The sequence below is a fragment of the Sinocyclocheilus anshuiensis genome, unplaced genomic scaffold (genome assembly GCF_001515605.1).
Source record: "Sinocyclocheilus anshuiensis isolate Anshui unplaced genomic scaffold, SAMN03320099.WGS_v1.1 scaffold274, whole genome shotgun sequence".
Taxonomy (NCBI): Eukaryota; Metazoa; Chordata; class Actinopteri; order Cypriniformes; family Cyprinidae; genus Sinocyclocheilus; species Sinocyclocheilus anshuiensis.
In genome coordinates, this window is record NW_015547698.1 from 2,801,453 (window position 1) to 2,817,862 (window position 16,410).

Consider the following 16,410-nt stretch of genomic DNA (forward strand, 5'->3'; position numbering starts at 1 on the left):
TATATTATATTATATTATATTATATTATATTATATCATATTATACTTTACATAATAATATATAATATACTTTATACATATATATAGAGAGAGAGACAGAGAGAGAGAGACGTTATTTCCGGGTACAATACATGGCTGGTTTTCGTGCACGTCAGCAAGTCATTGACAGAGTTCCCCAGTCTTTGTATAATAATGTACATTACGAGAATACTGTGCATTACATGTATACTATGCAGTTAGTGTTTTGTGGATTCTGGTCTTTCCTGTCACAACATAATTGCATCCAAGACTTTCACTTTGATACTTGTGTATATGCTAAATGTTCTTTTTAGCAACATCATATGACCCCTTTAAGAGTCATTTTATGATCATTCATTATTGTTTCACGTGCGTTTCCCAAAACTGCACTTAACACAATCACACGTAGCTGTGCTTTAAGTCGCTATCCGTTTGTCAAGTGCTGAAATGTCACCTTATAGAATGGCTCGTAATTGTAGTACATGCTCGTTTATTTAAATGTTAAAGGGGTCATATGATCACATCCAAGACTTTCACTTTGATACTTGTGTATATGCTGTGACAATAAAGAATTCAATTTTATTTTGAATTCATATTTTCAATTACATTCATTCAACTGGTTTATAAAACTCACACTTGAAAGAGTAGATGATTGCTAAAAAAATGTATTTCCAATTTTAAATGTTTTGATAATGTTAACTAAATAAAATAACTAACCAAAATTATCAGCATGATAAAAACAATTAGTAGCAAGAACATTCTTTGTGTGGAATATGTAATGAAATGACCTTCGAGGTCTGTACCATTTGACAAGCCACGACTGTAATTTTCATATTGTTTGAATCCTTCAGAATTAAGTGATCATTATTTGTGATGGTGTAAGTGCATATGCTGAGTGTTATGGCCAGGATTGTCAACCTTGATTACCTGGTTAGAGTACTAGTATTATCTTTAAATTGTAACAGCACAACCTAATTAGACCCAACAATGCAAAAGAATCATCAGCAATAAAAAAATATTCTATGAAAACATTGGACATTATACAATATTTTCAGTATTATATACAGTACATCTAATTAAACCTTAAATTTCTCTTGAGTTTGATCTCTTGCGCTCCTAAAAGCTTATGTCGACAGAGTAATAGCAACAGATACAGATTAAATTCAAGAACAAAACTCCTAACTTTGTATCACTAAAATGACAGGAATACGCTAACAGAGGCTCACATCCCCACAGGTGCAGGCGCAACACTGACGCCCTCAATTCCAGATCAAGAAACTGTCAATCAAAAAAACTCAGTAGCCAATGAAAATACACCGCTGCTAGCCCCGCCCCCGTGATAGATTTGTGCCAGAATGGCGAACGAAAAATTCAGAAGCGTAAATGAAAACTCCGGAAGCGCATTTGTAAGTACAGATCAGTGGAGGAGAAAACAGTTAGCAAAACATGCAGTGTATTAAAAAAACCAAGTCTGCGATTTATTGCAATCAGAGGTGTTTAAGTTAGAATCCATTCACCGCTCAAAATGCCTGGAGTTCTTGTGTATCGCTGAAATTTGCGTGCTCACGAATCCTCTTATAACGCAGTGTAGACATTATGAAAGATTCATTGTGCTTATATTAATAGTGTTATAACAAGCGTGTGATGGAAATGTTCCGCCCCTTACCATACTGTGATGCCGTCTCCCGGGACAACCAGACAAAACCAATAAAACCCATTACAAACGAGGCATTTGTTGCATCCAGTGGGGACATAATTACGGATCAAGAACAAAACTCCTAACTTTGTATCACTAAAATGACAGGAATACGCTAACAGAGGCTCACATCCCCACAGGTGCAGGCGCAACACTGACGCCCTCAATTCCAGATCAAGAAACTGTCAATCAAAAAAACTCAGTAGCCAATGAAAATACACCGCTGCTAGCCCCGCCCCCGTGATAGATTTGTGCCAGAATGGCGAACGAAAAATTCAGAAGCGTAAATGAAAACTCCGGAAGCGCATTTGTAAGTACAGATCAGTGGAGGAGAAAACAGTTAGCAAAACATGCAGTGTATTAAAAAAACCAAGTCTGCGATTTATTGCAATCAGAGGTGTTTAAGTTAGAATCCATTCACCGCTCAAAATGCCTGGAGTTCTTGTGTATCGCTGAAATTTGCGTGCTCACGAATGAGGAGAAAACAGTTAGCAAAACATGCAGTGTATTAAAAAAACGAAGTCTGCGATTTGTTGCAATCAGAGGTGTTTAAGTTAGAATCCATTCACCGCTCAAAATGCCTGGAGTTCTTGTGTATCGCTGAAATTTGCGTGCTCACGAATCCTCTTATAACGCAGTGTAGACATTATGAAAGATTCATTGTGCTTATATTAATAGTGTTATAACAGAGCTTTGTGAGATCGCGATGAACTGAGATGTCAACTTTTTAGTGATTATAAAGGGAGCGCTCTTTGCTCGCATTCTGCCATGCCAAACCATGCACACAGCAGCTTATGCTTGCTTTTCTATTAAAAATAACAGTGGTTTTGCGGGTGCGGGACAGAATCCTGCTGGAGCTGGACTGAAAAATCCGTCCTGCGCAGGTCTCTAGTAGTATCTGTTTGTCTATGTCCCACTCTTACACCCATACAACTTGTTAGGCAGTTCCTTCTGTTACTTGATTAGCTGCCAAAAATCATCAAAGGTGGCCATGATAGTGACTTATGTGTCATCCCAGACATGGTATTGCAAGCCTACTTTTAGTAAAGAAACGTTGACCAAAGCTTGCATTTGAGCAGTGAACACTGTACCATAAATAGCCAGGTTTAGCATATATAGTATTTATTGTAGTGTCTTTTCATGAAAGCAAAATATTTTGGACTACATAATTTAATACATATTTTTATTTCATTAAAATATGACATATTACAATGTTAGAACTTATTAGACAAACAAAAAGAAGTAGTATAACCAGTATTTAACCTCAAAACAGTTAAACAACATTTACAATGTTTACAATTAAAGGAAATGCATGCGGAAAAATATTTACTTCTCCCTCCCAGAAAACAGCCTGCTGTTAAACAGATATCTACTGTTAAGTTCTTCAGGAACAATGCATTATCAAACGTATCTTTATATTGCTCTATACTAGTATGTGAGAGTGGGAAATACTATATACAATTTAATTATAATAATAAATACATTTTGTGTTGAATTAATTTGTTACAGTGTGTCTTGTTGAACTCTCATGTTTGGTTGATATATGTTTAAGGGATCTATAGGAAAAAGTTTAATATTTTAGACATAATAATGAGGCATGTTGCTTGGAACAGACTGGATTCAATCTTTAATCCGCCTGAAGCTGTAGTTGCTGTGGTTGCTGTGGTTGCTGTAGTTGTTGTACTTGCTGTAGTTGCTGTGGGAGCGACTGTTGCAGCTGAAGCAGTAAAAAAAAACATAAGCAAATTAGCTGGACATCCCTATAGACCCATAGACAAGTTACAGGTATAGAAGACTATAAATCTAATGTGTGTAGTACAGCTTACCTGAACCATTGACTGAAATTGATTGAGGGATTATCTTCAGTAAATTGACATCTCCTGTTCCCACTGCTGTCAAGAGGGTGTTTGAAATCTCTTGAACGGATGGGATAGTTTGGTTGAAGCTGAAAGCTAGTCGTGTTGAGGTGATGATTGACCCTGGTCTAAAATATATAAATGTTGAAATTAATAAATGTTACCTTTTTTATGCTACCTCAGTTTATTACAAGTTTCTTTTTTTCTCTCTCTCTTTCACACACACACACACACACACACACACACACACACACACACACACACACACACATGTCCACTCACACACATGTTTACTTAGCTATCTAAATGAGGACAGCTTAATACAGCTAGTTTTAAATACTATAAACTAACTCTAACCAGGCCCGGATTAAGAATTCAGAGGCCCCTTCAAAATATGGTTAAGTAGGTACACACACACACACACACACACACACACAAACACGTTTCCATGTTTTGGGGACATTCCATAGGCATAATGGTTTTTATACTGTACAAAAATGTATTTTCTATCACCCTACACCTAAACCTGCCCCTTACCGAAAACTACTGGTAATTTTTGAATTTCATAAAACACCGTTTTGTATGTTTTTTAAGCCTTTTGTTTTACGGGGACACAGGAAGTGTCCTCATAAACCATGTTTAGGTTGTAGTACCCATGTCATTATACACATTTGTGTCCTCATAAGCCATATATACCAGTACACACACACACACACACACACACAGAGAGAGAGAGATAGAGAGAGAGACAGCATTCATAAAATATTCAATATTGCAATATGTTGTATTTACCTGAATCCTAGGACAATCACTCTGAGGAAGTTAGTATACTTGATTTTGTAGACAGGCTCAAGCTGGAATAAATAACAAATAATTTCAGACATCAGAGACATCATTGGAATCTAGTTTAATTGTTTGTCACATTTATGTTGTCTCTACTGTTAATTAAATACTTAAAAATCAATCGGTTCTAGTAAATACAATAAATGGATTTTAACTCACCTCATCCCTGACAAGTTTAGACCTATTCTTAAACTCCTCACTCTTGATATCGCTGAGTGCATCTGTAAATGTCTCAAAAGAGCGAAACTCCAGTTCTGTTAGCACTTCAGGTACTATTTTTGCAGTAGTTGCTGTGGAAGTTGTAGATGTTGTAGAGGCTGTAGAAGCGTTAGACGCTGCAGACTCTGTAGAGACTGAAGATGCTGTAGAGGCTGTAGAAGCGTTAGACGCTGCAGACTCTGTAGAGACTGAAGATGCTGTAGATGCTGTAGAGGCTGTAGAAGCGTTAGACGCTGCAGACTCTGTAGAGACTGTAGATGTTGTAGAAGCTGTAGATGCTGTAGAAGCGTTAGATGCTGTAGAGGTTGTAGATGCTGTAGAAGCTGTAGATGCAGTAGAAGTGTTAGACACTGTAGAGACAGTAGATACAGTAGAAGCATTCAACGCTGTAGACCCTGTAGAGACTGTAGATGCTGTAAAAGCTGTGGATACAGTAGAAGCTATAGCAGCTGTAGACACTGTAGGTTCTGTAGAAGCGTTAGATGCTGTAGAAGCTGTAGACTCTGTAGAAACTGTAGATTGTGCCACTGTTGTGGTTATTGCTGCACTACTGGTGGATGTACCAGTAATAGATTTTGGGACTGTGGATGAACCTGTTGGTGTTGAAGTTGCTGATGTTGTGGATGTTTCAGCTGTGCTAACAGTTGTGGTATGAAAAGCAGTTGAAGAGGGAGTAGTCGAAGAGGACGGTGTGGTTTGAGATGCTGTTGCAGTGACTGGTGCACTAGTGGTGGATGACCCAGTAAGAGTTGCTGTGACAGAGGAAGAACCTGTTGGTGTTGAAATTGCAGATGGTTCAGATGTTGCTGCTGTTGTTGTAGCTGTTGTGGAGGATTCAGTTGTTGTAACTGTAGTTTGTGGTGCTGTTGTGGTAACTTCTGCAGTAGTGGTGGATGATTCAGCAAGAGTTGTAGTGGTTGTTGAGGGCACTGCTGTTGTTGTGGCTGTTGTGGAAGATTCAGCTGTTGTAACACTAGTTTGTGGTGCTGTTGTGGTAACTCCTGCAGTAGCGGTGGATGATTCAGTAACAGTTGTAGTGGTTGTTGAGAGCGCTGCTGTTGTTGTAACCGTTGTAGAAGATTCAGCTGTTGTTACACTAGTTTGTGGTGCTGTTGTGAGCTGTTGTGGAGGATTCAGTTGTTGTAACAGTAGTTTGTTGTGCTGTTGTGGTAGCTCCTGCAGTAGTGGTGGATGATTCAGTAAAAGTTGTAGTGGTTGTTGAGGGAACTGCTGTTGTGGTGGATTCAGCTGTTGTAACAGTAGTTTGTGGTCCTGTTGTGGTTATTCCCACAGTAGTGGTGGATGATTCGGTAAGAGTTGTAGTGGTTGTTGAAGGTGCTACTGTTGTAAGACTTGTTTGTGGTGCTGTTGTGGTAACTCCTGCCGTAGTGGTGGATGTTTCAGCAAGAGATGTAGTGGTTGTTGAGGGCACTGCTGTTGTTGTAGCTGTTGTGGAGGATTCAGTTGTTGTAACACTCGTCTGTGCTGCTGTTATGATTATTCCTGCAGTAGTGGTGGATGATTCAGCAAGAGTAGTGGTTGTTGAGGGCACTGCTGTTGTGGAGGATTCAGTTGTTGTAACACTAGTTTGTGGTGCTGTTGTGGTAACTCCTGCAGTAGTGGTGGATGATTCAGCAAGAGTTGTAGTGGTTGTTGAGGGCACTGCTGTTGTTGTAGCTGTTGTGGAAGATTCAGCTGTTGTAACACTAGTTTGTGGTGCTGTTGTGGTAACTCCTGCAGTAGTGGTGGATGATTCAGCAAGAGTTGTAGTGGTTGTTGAGGGAACTGCTGTTGTGGAGGATTCAGTTGTTGTAACACTAGTGTGTGGTGCTGTTGTGGTAACTCCTGGAGTAGTGGTGGATGATTCAGCAAGAGTTGTAATAGTTGTTGAGGGAACTGCTGTTGTTATAGCTGTTGTGGAGGATTCAGCTGTTGTAGCAGTAGTTTGTGGAGCTGTTGTGGTTACTCCTGCAGTAGTGGTGGATGTTTCAGTAAGAGTTGTAGTGGTTGTTGAGGGCACTGCTGTTGTTGTACCTGTTGTGGAAGATTCAGTTGTTGTAACACTAGTTTGTGGTGCTGTTGTGGTTACTCCTGCAGTAGTGGTGGATGATGAGGACACCGCTGTTGTTGTAGCTGTTGTGGAAGAGTCAGTTGTTGTAACACTAGTTTGTGGTGCTGTTGTGGTTACTCCTGCAGTAGTGGTGGATGATTCAGTAACAGTTGTAGTGGTTGTTGAGGGCACTGCTGTTGCTGTAGCTGTTGTGGAGGATTCAGTTGTTGTAACACTCGTCTGTGGTGCTGTTGTGGTAACTCCTGCAGTAGTGGTGGATGATTCAGCAAGAGTTGTAATAGTTGCTGAGGGCACTGCTGTTGTCGTAGCTGTTTTGGAGGATTCAGCTGTTGTAACACTAGTTTGTGGTGCTGTTGTGGTAACTCCTGCAGTAGTGGTGGATGATTCAGCAAGAGTTGTAGTTGTTGAGGGCACTGCTGTTGTGGAGGATTCAGATATATATATATATATATATATATATATATATATATATACCAGTTAAAAGTTTTATAATGTTGTTGATAGAAGCCACCTATCACCAAGGCTGCATGTATTTGATTAATGTAAAAAAAAATACAGTGAAACAGTAATTTTGTAATGCAAAGCTGAATTTTTAGCAGACATTACTCCAGTCTTCAGTGTCACATGATCCTTCAAAAGGCTTAAAAAAAAAAGCATAGAAGACTTCTTTCAAGAAGATGAACAAACTGAATTATTCCAAACTTTTGACCAATATTATATAATAATGTAGTAATAAAGAAAACAAAACATTCATATATATAAACAATCGCTGCATCCATCAGATGTTACCAGAGACACCAGCATCAGATGTAGAAGAGAATAGAATAAACCTAATCTACAAACATTATTCAGCAAGAGTTGTAATGGTTGTTGAAGACGTCGTTGTAGCTGTGGGTGTTGCAGAGGTGTCGGTTGCTGAATCTGTTGTGGACTGAGTTGTTGAACTTTGCGAGTGGACTGTTCCTAGAGAAGACAAAAAGTTGATGTACTGTTAAAGTTACATATTTTGAACATGTATATTTTATGTCTAATTGAATTGTGGAATTATTGTTGTAGTTGTTCTTGTACGATTTGTTTTTACATTTGATTCACCTACCAATAAAAATGCACATTATAATAAAAGCTTTTCCCTCCATTCTGGAAAGAGTCCGGTGGTGATAATAAGAGTCTGCAAAGCAAGCAATATACACAAAGTTTAAATACACACACATATACATGCATATATATATATATATATATATATATATAAACAATCGCTGCATCCATCAGATGTTACCAGAGACACCAGCATCAGATGTAGAAGAGAATAGAATAAACCTAATCTACAAACATTATTTTCATGGTTTCAGCAAAGCACCATGCAAAAGTTTGCATTCTTGATTTAAGTTATCTACTCCATTATCTACTCCATCTGAAAAAACTGGACACTATACATTTTTACATCATGATTAGTCCAGTTCTAATTATCACTATAGATTTCACAAAATTGAAATCAAATTCCAACTGTTTATCAATATCCAAACTAAAATATTCTTTTATTATGACTTCTTAATATTTAACACAAATGGTTCAGTAAACAATTTGATGCCCTTGATAGGAATGTGCTGTAGATATCAAGATAAATAATTACTTACTATTCTAAGAATAGAATTATTTTAAATAATTATATTAATAATTACTTTGTGAACAGAATATAATACTGTAACTGCAATTTCCTGTGGCTGCTTAAATATTCTGACTACATACATTTCATTAAAAAATACATTTAACAGTAACAGAACACAGACTACTTCAAAAATGACTAAATATTAAAAATATTAATATAAATATTACTACATTATGTATGCAATTAAAAATTATTTCCAGCAATTAAACTACTTTATAATGTAAATATAATTAAGACAAATATATTTAGTGAAATAAAATGCCCTTACCAACCCTTGAGCAGATATATTTTACTCAACACCTTGATCGGTAATCCGCTGTTGTCTCAGTGGTCCGATAGTTATTCTATGCTCCAGTTCTTCCACTTCTCTTGAATCACCTGTGGAGCTGCCTCTTAAATACCACTTAGTGACGTCCTGACTTGTGGTTTGTTACTTCATTGATATGCACAGATAAGTACTGTATATGGAATGTTTTTTTTGTTTTGTTTTTTGGCAGACACGGTGACGATGTTTTTCGTACATCTTTTGTATTGTGCCTAAAGTGTCTGTCGTGCGCAACAATTTATTATAGCTTATTTATAGAAACTGTTAAGTGACTTGATAAAGCCATATAACTGCACATTTTAATTTATAGGCGTATGTCATTCACATGCCATGATCGTTACTGTTTTAATTTCAGACATTATTTTAAATGTATCCAAAATTCGTAGGATAGAACGATTTTTTTTTGAGGGCACATAATTGTATACACAATTTGTTTTAAGAATAAATCTCTTAATTTGTAGATATTACTGCATGGATGTTTGTGGAAACACTAGAGTATAGAATCGCATTAGCAGTTTAAACAAAAAACAACATCAAACATAGAGTTTCCCATGAGTTTAATAATTTGTGTAACCTTAGACCGATCATCATGGAGCACGTGATCTTTTTATGAATACTACGTCAACTGATCACAATTACCACACATGTTAGATGTCAAAAGGGACCAACACAAATTACACTAGGTTTACCTATGCATTCTTCGCATACCGACCCTTCGTTTCACTTCGTCTCCTTGACGTTTTTGAGAACGTTTCCCCTCAGTGATGGAGCGTCACTAGCCCAATACTCAACAACTGAACTCGTATTGCCGAGACGCGCATATTAGAATAAACCTGGTATGTTCCCTTACATAATTCTTTTCCAGCCGATAAGTATCGCGGGATTCATTCTAAATTCAACGGGTTTCGGGGCAAAAAAAAAATAAAAAAATAAATAAAAATAAAAAAGAAAGAAAGAATGAAAAGGAAAGACTATAGGTATATTAGACCTATAATAATAATAATTCAGACGGACAATATATTTTAATCTTCTTAACAATATTTGGCATAAAAGGATAATACGTGTTTTGTTTGGTTAGAAAAAAAAATTCACAAAAGTAAAAAAAAACGTGAAAATCAAATCAGTGGAACTTTTGACGCTTTGATGCACAGTAGTTTAATGTGTATTTTTGATGACTGATCAGTAAAATGTTCTGGTGTGCTTGTATGCACGTAATGTGTTTTCAGTTGCGACCTATTGTCTATTTGTTTTTATTTCGATAAAATAATTAGGGCTATTGAACATTTCTGGGGGAAAAAAATCAGTGAGCTTAAAAAAAAAATTATAGTTATATTTATATTATAATTATAGCTACTTTATCGAAGAGACAATTAATGTTTTGAAAGAATCTTCTTTAAATGTGTTTGGTTATAATAGGAAAACCAATATATTATTTAGTTATTTATAATTATGATAGTAAATAAGTAGGCCTAAGTGGGCTATAGCATAAGTACAGTCATTTTATTTTAAGTGCCCTCTTTGATAATCAAGATAATCAAGTGAAATTGTTGTCATTCCTGACATTACAATCAAGTCTAAGAAATGAATCCTTGGGTGTGGTGGGTGGTAGAGGTTAACACCCAGTCAGTGTTAGGGTAGTTATCATGCAAACCAACGGTTGTGTGGAGTATTTTACAAAAGTTTAGAGGATTTAAGTTAATCTGTAAACATTATTTCATATATGAAGGAAAAATCAGTAGGCTAAAGTATTATAGTAAAAATAAATCGGGTAAAACAACCCATTATGCTGGGTAAAAGGAACCCAACATGAATTCTGTCCTTACCCAGCCCTTGGGTTAAAAACAACCCAAATTGTACTTGTTGGAAATCGAGTGATATTTTAATTGATCTATAATCTCTTGATAAACAAATATAAGCAAGTAAGCATTTAAAAAGGCATGGTGCCACCTTACTTGGTGGTCTGAATGGATGATTTTTATGATTTAAAAAAATTGTATTATGCAATAGACTACATTTTCACAGAAAAAGGCTATCCAGTCTAAATATAGTGAAACTGTAGCAAAGAAATCCATGTGCAGTCATGTTGCCTTGTTGAGAGAAGAATTTAAATAATCAGTGGATCCTGGATAACAGCATGAAAAATGTGTTTTCAATTTGCTTTCATCTATGGCATGCCATCGTCCAATAGATTTGGAGCTTTTCTCTTTCTCATTCTGGATGTATGTGTTGAATTCAAATTTATTATAGTAATTCCAATGCAGAGATTTACTGAAAGTTCAAATCAAATTTCCCCATCTGGCTTTCTTCCTCCTTCCTGGATTCAAAATCTCAATACTATTGGTTTGCCTCGCGACTCTTCTAATCTCAGTAAATTCAAATTAGTGCACTGATATTATTGTCACTTAATAAAAGCAATAAGAAGAATATCAAACTTGAAGATCATAATACTTGTATAAACTGCATCTCAATTTTCTTTTTGATCAAATCTCATGTTTTGCTCCACCCACCAACATACACACGTACATGGCTCGATTAAAAGAGATTCAGGGAGCAAAAGGGCTATCTACTGGCGAAACTGGCACAGTGCATGTGGACTTGGAAGACTGAAAGAACAAATGTAGAAAATAAATCAACTATTATTGCTGCTAAGCAACGAAAGAACATTCACAATAAAACAATCTTTTTAGATTAGACTTTTCTGAAGAAAATGTGTCATTGCAAATATTCTGAGCAAATATTCTACACTCTCAGACAAAAAGGTACAAAAGCTGTCACTGGGATGGCACCTTTTCAAAAGGTAAAATTTTCTACCTTATTTACTCCTAAAGGGTGCATATTAGTGCCTTAAAGTTACCTAAATTGTACATATTAATAGGCTACCTAATTGGTACATGTTCATGCTTTTTAAAAGGGTACTGCCCCAGTGACAGCTTGTCACCATATCATATCACCATGCCATGGCTGTAATCAGCTGTGTTATTATTTATACCATTCACTACTTGTACTTTTGATACTTCGGTACATTTAATATCAGTTACTGTTCCTTAAGTATTATTTCTCATAAACTAATTTAACTTTTTTTTTTTTTTAATAACTTGAGCAAGGTTGGGTACTTTATGCAGTAGGCCTACTGGTTAATTGGGACACTGTCAAGCAAGAAGGAGAAAAACTGGGAATCAGAAAGCAACAGTTCATGGGATGGCAAAATCGCAGAGATGGGTCAGCGTGCCCCAGTTACTCTCTGTCCTCATATGACCTACTCTTGGCCTTTTTTAATTTTTTATTTTTTAAGATAAGCTTGTATTTGGCCAGCAGATGGCAGGCTTGAATTTGCTGTAAAATGCTGCTAGTGGATGATGTAACGGGGCTGACGAGACGTGAGACGTGTGGATCCATCTGCAAGCTTTATTAAAGAGACGTGGTAAACAGGCAGGGTCAAACAATGGCAAACAGGTATATGGCGGGCAAAACACAAGAATAGTCCCAGGGCTAGCATAGGTCACCGATCGGCAGACAGAATCACAGGGGCGAGACGAGAGGGAAAAATCCAGGAAAACAGGCAAAGATCAGAAACCGCGGAAACAGGCAAGGCAAGGCAAAACAAGGAAAACACAGAGACTCGGAATGGGGTACGGGCTAAACAATACTCAGCAGGGAAAGGTGGTAGGAGTGGGTGTTATATAGTGAGTGAGGTGATTAGAAACAGCTGTGTGCAATGAGTGCAATCAGTGCAGTGTGCAAATCATGCAAAGAATGATGGGATATGTAGTCCGGGGTGCTATGCAACAGTTTGTGTTGTGCGAGAGTCAATGTAATGGAAAGGGTGACCTCTGGTGGTGAATAAACGGAAGTCCATGGACCGAATTCGTGACAGATGAACTCCTGTCTAACTATTCTAACTACACATTCTTGGCATGTCTTATTAGCACCTGTAATACTGATATTGAAACACTTACAATATATAGTCCACCCCAAAATCTGTCATTTACTCACCCCATTACATTCCAAACCTGTATGACTTTCTTTTTTCTGTGGAACACAAAAGAATATATTTTGAAAGTTAGTTGACTTTCATTGGTTTCATTCTCAGGTTTTTAACAACATGAGAGTGAATAAATAATGACGTAATGTTCCTTTTTGAGTGAACTATCTTTTTAAATTGTGTTTAGGTTCAGGCAGCTACAAAGAAAATAAACCTTGTATTTAAAAAAATTAAATTTCAGCAGTATAATTTAAGTACTTAATCACCACAATATATTTTTTGTCAGTTCATCATTTTACCAGTCTCACCTAAAGAAAAGAAAAAAAAGGTGAAAAACCACAGTACAGCACAAACAACCACAAAGATTCTCACTTTGAAATCCCACTCATCAAGAAACAGAGATAAAGAGATAAAGGGAAGCTAGAATTATCTGGGGCGAGCATGGTAGGTTGTGCAATGTTATTCAACAGCAAAGAATGTGACCGTGTGACATTCCTTTCATGGTGACTTTATGAAAATGTGGGCATTTTATTTACCCTTAATCGTAACTTCTGTAATCTCTGTGGATCATTTTATAAAGGACTATGTCAGCACCTAGAATAATACAGAAGGTGTGAAGGGGGAACAATGTCAGAGTAGTAGAATCCCTCAGACAGTGCCCAAGACTCGCCTGTTTTAACAACACTAAGAAATACTTCGTAATTTGTCTGACATAAGACCTTCTAAAGACTTAAAGATATATGTAACCCCATAATGTATACACAGACAATATTTCATTCTTTTCAGAACTTTTCTGATACACAATAACATGACGTACATAGTTAAAAAAAAAAAAGCAAACCTGTTATGCAAGACAACTCTCTTGTCAAATGAATGAATGAGAACAAAAGACAAAGAGACGTAGAAAAAGTAAGATCCGGTCATCTCAGAATGCATACATGAAGATGTGGGTTTACTTGTGGTAATAGCTATCATTGCCTTCTTTATAATAGCAAAGATGAGTAAAAAATGAAGTAAAATAGGACCGATGCAAAGCTATGCTCTCTTTTGATAAACATAAACCTACTGACAACAACTATAAAGGGTAACACTCAGTCTTTTGTTGCATCTTTACTTTTAATGACCCATTTTTGCAAAGTTTTACCATAGCTGGGATTGAATTGTAAATCAGATCACAAGTATGTCACAAATTAAGTTTCGAGTTAAGTCTGTAATGCAAACAAGCAAGCAAGACTGGTCAGGTCAGTGGTTCACCGCAAACAAATCAGTGCTGCGAAAGATAAGGTCAAGTCACAGTACGATAGCACTTACAGTAGTTAGGTTATATTAAAAGAAACAAACTATTTGATTCTGTAAGCTGTCACAAAAACACAGTATTTGATGGTTAGGCTACGCTTGATAGTACTGTACACAAACGTCACCCAGACATCTATTCAGTATAATAACCATGCATATAGACATGAAATCTAGAATGAAAAAGCTTCTAATGTAACTGACTTCTGTGTTTAAGGCAAAAATGGTGCATCATACTGCTACGGGTGCAAACAATCCCATCAAATAGTTTTCACTGTAATTAAATCTGGCTGTATGTCTGTTTCAGACACACAAAGTAAGATGATTCCACAAAACAAAAGACAATGAACGATAAGGAGGACTGTGCTTTAATGTACTTTTGGTCATTAAAACTTTCTTACAAACATCCCTTGCACACCAGAACGGACACAGGCAATTGGATAGAGAAAATAGGTCATGTGCTGTAATTATATCACCTGACAAAGGTCCAGAGATGTTCCTTTTTCATGGCACGAGAAGGAAATATTTCCCCACTGCATGTAATTTGTCAATCTGTAATCATACAGTACATGAAAAAAAGTCATACACTTTCAGCAAAAAAGCTGACTTTAAAATACCATTTGCAGTATACATAAGGCATTGTACAGTTTTTTAGGGACATCTGACAAATTATTATGACATTAGATTGCAGTAGTTAATTTTGTGAGTGTACAACACACTTGTTTTGTGACTGGCACAACAAAAATGTTTTAATGCTTTGCATTGTTTGTAAGCGGTACTTACCTGAAGTAGATGATGAAAACCTCAGCAAATACACTGTTTGCAGAGCAGTTTGTTAAGTGGTTATTACAGCTGTTTTTGTTTAAAGACACTTTCATTGTTTTCCATAGCCATAACCCATTCTGGATATATATGGATATTTTTTTCAAAAACATAAATCTATATACAGTAACTGCTAGTGTAACGGAGGCCAGCTGGAGTGCAGGTAAACCTCACTCTCCTGTTCTCAAGAGGTGCTCTACACTAGTAAGGTGGATTAATACAGTAGCTATTATTATGTAAAGTAAGGTATGCAATAATATGTAGGCCACCTAGCTGTCAGATGTGCCATCAGCTGCAGTATTTCCATTTCAGTAAAAAAAAAAAAAAAGCTTTGTTTAGTAAAACTCATTGATACCAAATGTGTCTTCATTACTTGTCATGTTGCTATAAAGAAAAAAAAACAAAATAGGCCTCATTAATGCATACTATCTAATAGGCCTCATTAATCATACTATCCTGCATCTATGATTATTTTTTAAATTGCCAGTTTTGACAAATGAGCTATAAAGAGTTTGCAATGGAAGAATTGTGAAGGTTAAAGTTGCATTAAGACTTCATTTAATTAAATTAATATAAAACCCTTGTACATTTTGAAATAAATGTAAATACTTCAAACAATCATACAATATTGGAGCATATGAACTTAATAAATATGTTTATTTGAATATAATACGATATAATATGATCTTGCAATGTTAACACATACTAGAAAAAAGAGAACTAAAGTATAAATAGTCTTTAACCTGCAGACAGGTGAACAAAAGCATTACATTTAAAATACTGATGAAATTTTCCTTTTTTGATTGATTTCTACAACCTGCTGATTGATATATACATTTTTTTTTTTGTATTCTTTGTGTTTATATTGCCATTGCCATTATTTTGAGAGTGTGCTACAATACTAAATAACACATAATACACATACAAAAATATTATAATTTGCAAGTATAATTCGTGCCTTGCACATGCCTTGCATTTCTCGCAACTTGCATTCTTTGTTAAGGGATCTATAGGAAAAGCTGTAATATTTTTGCCATAATAATAAGCCATGTTGCTTGGAGCAGGCTGGATTCAATCTTCAGTCCACTTGAAGCTGTAGTTGCAGCTGCAGTTTTAGTTGTAGTTGTAGTTGCAGCAACAGTCGTAGCTATAACTGAGAGAAAAAGATGAACAATTTAAATCAAAATATCTTAGGGCCTCTTTTTTGTTTCATTTGTTTCATTCAGTCCAAATGTACTGTATATTTTGTGTGTTATTCTTATATACATATAATCAACTAGTGACTAGTGCTATAGAAGGTTAGAAATTCCACAATATCTACTGAGCAAAAGTGCTATGAGCAGCTGTTGTAAGACTTTCAGAACATGTTGCAAGATATGACTTGAAATGCAATCAAACTTACCTGAACCATTGACTGAAACTGTTGTAGGGATTATTTTCAGTGGATCGACACCTCCTGTTTCCACTGCTGTCAAGAGAGCATTCGCAATCTCTTGAACGGTTGGAACAGCTTGTGTGGAGTTAAAAACTAGTTGTGTATCCGTGATGATTGACCCAGGACTGGAAAAAATCGAAGCATGTCAAATAAGATTCCTTAATATGAGCATATCACTATTATTT

At 36.3% G+C, this 16,410-nt stretch overlaps 2 protein-coding genes and 1 long non-coding RNA gene across 3 annotated transcripts in view; all 3 read right to left on the bottom strand.

The window, feature by feature from the left end:
* Positions 1 to 2,882: 2,882 nt before the first annotated feature.
* Positions 2,883 to 5,765, bottom strand: LOC107703716 (mucin-22-like; the record flags this gene model as incomplete). The annotated part of the gene is made up of 4 exons (XM_016506431.1): positions 2,883 to 3,430; positions 3,540 to 3,697; positions 4,362 to 4,423; positions 4,572 to 5,765. Coding segments are annotated over 4 exons (1,575 nt in total), but the record flags the coding sequence as incomplete, so codon positions are not given.
* A 1,796-nt stretch (positions 5,766 to 7,561) lies between these two features.
* Positions 7,562 to 8,707, bottom strand: LOC107703737 (uncharacterized). The gene is made up of 3 exons (XR_001635855.1): positions 8,641 to 8,707; positions 7,799 to 7,870; positions 7,562 to 7,665 (listed from the first exon to the last, which is right to left on the bottom strand). It is a non-coding gene; the product is annotated as an uncharacterized LOC107703737 (long non-coding RNA).
* Positions 8,708 to 15,613: 6,906 nt separating this feature from the next.
* The window catches only part of LOC107703735 (mucin-5AC-like), a 5,133-nt gene continuing 4,336 nt past the window's right edge, over positions 15,614 to 16,410 (bottom strand). Inside the window, exons 7-8 of the mRNA XM_016506461.1 lie at positions 16,193 to 16,350; positions 15,614 to 15,943 (exon numbers count right to left, since the gene is read on the bottom strand). Coding sequence (XP_016361947.1) covers positions 15,798 to 15,943; positions 16,193 to 16,350 — 304 coding nt within the window. The 3' untranslated portion in view covers positions 15,614 to 15,797. The remainder of the gene's footprint in view (positions 15,944 to 16,192; positions 16,351 to 16,410) is intronic.